This window comes from Sylvia atricapilla, chromosome 7 (assembly GCF_009819655.1).
Source record: "Sylvia atricapilla isolate bSylAtr1 chromosome 7, bSylAtr1.pri, whole genome shotgun sequence".
In the NCBI taxonomy this organism is placed as follows: domain Eukaryota; kingdom Metazoa; phylum Chordata; class Aves; order Passeriformes; family Sylviidae; genus Sylvia; species Sylvia atricapilla.
The window spans coordinates 645041-650713 of NC_089146.1; the positions used below are offsets into that span (position 1 = coordinate 645041).

Below are 5673 nucleotides of genomic sequence, written 5' to 3' on the forward strand. Positions count from 1 at the left end.
TGGGAACACACGGATCCATGCCAGGGAAGCCACGGCTGGAATCGCACGGCGAGCGCCTTAAAGCCCAACCTGGCTCGTGTTATGTGCTGAGCCCTCTCAAATCCCCGCTGGGTTTTTAATATGATGTAATTCCTCTCCCTAATTCTTTGATCCTCCGCCAGGAGCCCGATTCCAGCTGCCACCTTTGCCCTTCTCCTGCATTTCCTCTGTTCCCTCGTTGCAGGCTTCGGGTACCTGACGAAGCAGCTGATGGGCCTGGCTGGGGGCCGTGTCGTGCTGGCCCTGGAGGGTGGCCACGACCTCACGGCCATCTGCGACGCCTCGGAGGCCTGTGTGTCTGCCCTGCTGGGAAACGAGGTACAGGCACCCCCAAAAACCTCCTCCCTCCTCGAGTTTGGGCATCTCATCATCCCCTCTGCCAACTTTCTGTTATTGTTTGGTGTCCTTTGGATGCTCGGTGCTTTGAAGAGTGTTTGTTTTGTGCTTAAAAACCACCTGTGCTTTGCAGTCCGTGTGATGAGGGAAACAGCTAGGAATGACTTTTTGGGTTTGTTCTTTCTCCAGATAATGTGCTTTGTGCTCTTTGAAAAAAGCTCTTTTAATTAATTTCTGAATTTGCTGTGCAAACCCTCCCTTCTCTTCGCTCCCCTCTCTAGTCCTACAGCCTGTGCCTGCTGCATGGGGCAGTTTGCCTGACATGGTTTGCAGCTGGATTTTTTCCTTGGAGTTACATTTTCTATTTTCTGCACATTGCTGTGTAGGAAAAGCTTTGGCTGTGTCAGAAAAATCGGTCAGAAAGGTTAGGTGGGGGTAGTTGCGAGATAAGAGACAGAGAAGTACAGCAAGATGTTGGATTCTAAAGAGCTCAGGGTATTTTCCTACAGAGAAAACTTTAGATACTCCATCTTTTCTGCCTTCTCCCCACCACTTTTGGTGTCAGTTTGATGAAAAAAAAAATGCTACATGTACACATCTTTGAAATCCACCCAGGGTTGGTGATTCCACCACTACCCTGGGCAGCCTGACTCGGTGCCTAAGCATGCTTCCAGTAAAGGAATTTTCCTTAATATCCAACCTAAACCTCCTTTGGTGCAACTTGAAAGCATGTTTGAGGGCTTTTAAGTACTGTTAGTTTGAGCTGAGGTGCAGCACCAGAGGAGCCGAGCAGTGGGTCTGTGTCCAGAGAGAGCTGATTACTGTGAAGGGTTATAGTTCAGTGACCGTCAAGTGTCTGGGGAGATGCAGAGGGAGCTTGGATCTGCACGGAGGTGTAGAGCAGTTTGACTTCCAGCCTGTTGGAGAAGTGCTCTGTCTTCACTTGGTGTTAAGGGGGAGGCTGGAATAACCAGGCTGAGAGATAAACCAGCTGGGATTCATCAGAAGCACCTGTTTCCATCATCCAGCATCCCAGTGTCCAGGGAACATCCTGCTCCTTGTGCTTGGCCAGGCAGTTCTGAGATGGCACTGGGCACAGGGAATGGCTCCAGCTTGCACTCAGGCCTCAGGGCAGCTGAAAACTCAGGAGGCAGCTGCCACACCAGCATGGAAACGGGGGGGTTCCAGTGGTGAGGCACTGGGGCAGATTTCATAGAGAGGCTGTGGCTGTCCCTGGAAGTGTCCAAGGCCAGGTTGGATGGGGGTTGGAGCAACCTGGGATAGTGGAAAGTGTCCCTGGCAGGGGTTGGGACTGGATGAACTCTTAAGGTCCCTTGTAAGCCAGACCATCCTAGGATTCTGTGAGGTGTTTATTGCAGCACCCATCTGTTTCAAGTGTTCACCACAGACAGTTCCTCTGGCTCCATCCACCTTTGGGTGCAGGATGCACTTTGAAAAGGAAGCAGTAGGAGTAACACCTGGAGGATGTTGTTCCTCCAGCTCAGTGTGCTCCTCGCATCACAGGAAGCTGCAACCACGTGCAGTAAATAAGTGCTTGATCCAAGCCATGGGTGTGTTAGGGAGTGTAAGGCTGTGGGGAGAGCTCAGCACTCAGGATACCTTGGATGTTGTGAGCTGTCTGAGTGGTTTCATTGAGCAGAGGGAATATTGATTCTTAAAGGTAAAAAAACATTGATTATTTTAATCATGGATACAAGGACACTTAAACACAGACCTGCTCTCCCTTGTCCTAGGTGGGCTGTGCAGATAGGCTAATATTCCCTGGCTTACCCGCACATCAGAAAGCAGGAAACACTTGTTTTATCCAGGTCTTTCCTCAAACCTTTTGAAGGCAAGGGGGTCAGGGGGAACGGCTGCAGCTCTGCGCCGCGGCCCTTTGATGCAGTTTGATCTACAGCGTGTCGGAGGATCCTGCCTGCACACACATGGACAGGCAGCTGTGGCCAGGGCGTGCTGCAGGGAGCTGGACTGGCTCAGGAACCATCCTGGAGCTCCACTGGGGCTGGTAGGAAATGAGGGGAATGGTGCCAGTCCCCCGAGTGTCGGCGTCCACCGGCAGAGATCAAAACTCCCGTGTCGGGAGAAGCATGGGGCAAGCGCAGGAGCCAGCTCCTTCCCAAGTGGCCAGGAAATTAAACCAGAGCTGGGGCTGTGCTGCTGATTACTGCACTGGGGGAGGGGCTCGGGGCTGGGGAATGGGCCTGCACTGCTGTGGTGGCAGAGCTGTGCAAAGCTGACGGGGCTTCAGTGGAAATCAGAGGTGGTTTTGGTGCAGAAAGAGACTTTGATACAATCTGAGAGAGTTTGGGTTAATCAGCCTGGAGAAGGCTCCAGAGAGAAGTCTTCCAGTGCCTAAAGCAGCTCCAAGAGAGCTGAACAGGACCTTTGGACAAGGTCCTGATGGGACAGGAAAAGGGGGAATGGTTTTAATCCATCCTAAACACAGAGGGCAGGGTTAGATGGGATATTGGGAAGGAATTGTTCCCTAGGCGGGTGGAAAGGTGCCCAGCGAAGCTGTGGCTGCCCTTGGATCCCTGGAAGTATCCAAGGCCAGGCTGGATGGGGCTTGGAGCAGCCTGGGATGGTGGAAGGTGTCCCTGCCCATAGCAGGAGGTGGAATGAGATGAGTTCTAAGATCTCCTCATCCTCCAGCATTCCATGATTCCGAGATCTGCTGATGGCAGACTAGACCTGTTAGCCACCGTTCCTCTCCCGTTACCCTGCAGAGCTGCTCAGTCCATCATGGGCATCACCAGCCTCTGCCCTTCAGACAAGAAGGTGATGACAACCAGGTGCCTCATGCCCAGGGTTTTTTGCTCCCTTTTGCATAGGCTGAGGCTGTTTGTGAGTGTTATTTCAGGAGGAGAGGTGAGCTCTGGAATCAGGAACGTACTTTGTCCCAACGTCGGCCAAGAGGCCTTGGAAAGCTCTTGCTCAGAGACTTATCCAGGAATTGCTTTTGCCTTCACTTAATGTCATACAGAAACCAGTTTGGGGCAGAACTATTTTTAAAGTGGAGAATTAATAAAAAGTGCAATCCGTAATTACTGAATCTGGAATGCGGCATCCTGTGAAGTACCTTTGGAATGGCTACCATGTGCTCATAAGAGCAGTCTTTGCTGCAGCTTCTCTCGCCTTTGAGAAGTTAAACTTTGCCACAGATATTTTTAACTACTAAACTCTGGCTGTCCTTTGCTGGGGAACATCCCTGGTTGAGCCTTCAGTGCTGTTTTCGGCACGGTTAACAGCAGTGGACATCTCTTGTTTTGGACAGCCCACCTTGGAGGTTCGGGATTAATTCATTCATTAGTGGAGAGCCTGGAAGGGCAGAGGTGTCTCCTTTTTTGGGTTTTTCTAAAAGAAATCCTAAAACATTCCTCCAGCACTGCTGTCAGGCCTTTCCCTGGGATGGCACAGGCATGTTCCCCCTGCAGAACTGACTAGTGGGAGGTGTCCCTGCCTGTGACATGGGATGGAATGGGATGAGCTTTAATGTCCCTCCACACCAAAACCATTCTGGAGTTCAATGGTAACATTCCTTTGGTGTTTCTTTTTCTCTCTCCAGCTTGATCCTCTTCCAGAGAAGGTTTTCCAGCAGAGAGCAAATGCTAATGCAGTGCATTCCATGGAGAAAGTCATCGAGATCCACAGTGAGTGCAGCCCCACCGACCCAGCTGGTTTCCTAGGGGACACACCTTGGGCTTCTGCCAGCTCCATGCTCCCATTTCCCAGTTTCCTGCACCCTGAACTGAGTTTTTGTGCAGCCACAAACTCCTGTTACTCTGGATGGAGCCATGCCCAACAAGGCTTTAGCCCTTTAGGGGGAATTGCAGGATCAGAGCACGACTTAGGTTGGAAAAGACCTTCAAGATGATCCAGTCCAGCTGTTAACCCAGCAATAATTAAAAGCTCTAAAATCTCTGTAAGGGACAGACTGTCCTGCCATTAGAGGGGGCTCTTACTTCTTCAAAAGCAATTAAGTATCTCTGAATAAGGCAAGTCTTTTTGGGTGTTGTGGCACCCATTAATTAGGAGCAGATAGGCGTGGAAGTGAAGCAGGCTCTCAGGCACAGGGTGGGATTCTTGGGATGTCCCGTGGAGGGCCAGGAGTTGGACTTGATGATCCCTCTAGGTCCCTTACAAGGATGTTCTGTGACTTTTACTGGCAGCTGTTGGTATTTTAGGTTTATTTAGTTAAGAAGTTTAAAATCATTGCGTTGAATCTTGCCTGGAGAAATTCTTGGAAATCCTTTCCTCTGCAGCCTTCCTTGTGCTCTTCCCAATGCAAAAGGGTGTCCAACAGCCAACATAAAAAATACACTGGAGGTTGAAGCTTGGACTTGGTGATCCTGGGGGTCTTTTCCAACTTTAATGGCTCCAAATAGACCTTAGATTTCTTTAGTCTTCAGGGATTTGCCCACTGAAAGCACGTGGGAGTCAGCAGCTGGATCCGGGCCTGGACTGCATCCTTCCGTCTCCTGCATTTTTTGGTAGAGAGACATTTCCAGATGCATTTGTCCTTAGGTCTAGAAGTTTCTGAGGGATTTGAAGTGGAAAAGGAATTATTGAAGTGAGAGTATGGATCAGATAAGTGGTACCTGAGCAGTTCCAAGCTGGCAGTCAAGTCTGGGAAAGCAGGAGCTGGAATGGTGCCCTGATGGCCCTGTTGTCACCTCTCCCCCAGGCAAGTACTGGCATTCCCTCCAGCGTTTCGCCTCCACGGTGGGATATTCCCTGGTGGAGGCCCAGAAGTGTGAGAACGAGGAGGCAGAGACAGTGACGGCCATGGCATCGCTGTCGGTGGGCGTGAAGCCGGCAGAGAAGAGGTCAGTGCTTTCCCTTCACATTTCCAGGTCTGCCCGGGCAGGAGGAGCAGCCTTCCAGGTTAACCCTCTCCTTTCAGCCACTGCTGCTGCCTTCCCCACATCCTCAGTCCTCTGTGGGTTCCCAAAAAACCTCTCGGGCTGCAGGAGAGCAGCAGAGCTGTAAGCTCTGTGCATGCACCCTGTGCCTGAGCCTTCTGCTCCGAGCATGGTTTTGGGACACAGAAAGGAATTTATTTTGCTGGGGAAAAATGTTAACGTTGCCCAAGTGAGATTGTCCAAAAACCCTTCTTGGTGGCAAGTTTAATTCCAGGTGATCCCAGCTGGCTGGGTGGGAAGGTGATGGGGACATAAAGAGTGAGACTTGGCACCATGAATTGTCCAACTAAGTCATGCCCAACTGTCTTTCTCTCTCCCTTTCCTCTCCCACCCTGCCTGCTGCACAATCCCTCAG

General features: G+C 51.0%; 1 protein-coding gene across 4 annotated transcripts in view; it reads left to right on the plus strand.

Annotated features, from left to right (window-relative positions):
• Positions 1-5673, plus strand: part of HDAC4 (histone deacetylase 4) — a 175613-nt gene that overhangs the window by 164510 nt on the left and 5430 nt on the right. For all 4 annotated transcript variants that reach the window (XM_066322354.1, XM_066322357.1, XM_066322356.1 and 1 more), the window contains exons 24-26: positions 224-357; positions 3962-4046; positions 5081-5222. In XM_066322354.1, coding sequence (XP_066178451.1) covers positions 224-357; positions 3962-4046; positions 5081-5222 — 361 coding nt within the window. The remainder of the gene's footprint in view (positions 1-223; positions 358-3961; positions 4047-5080; positions 5223-5673) is intronic.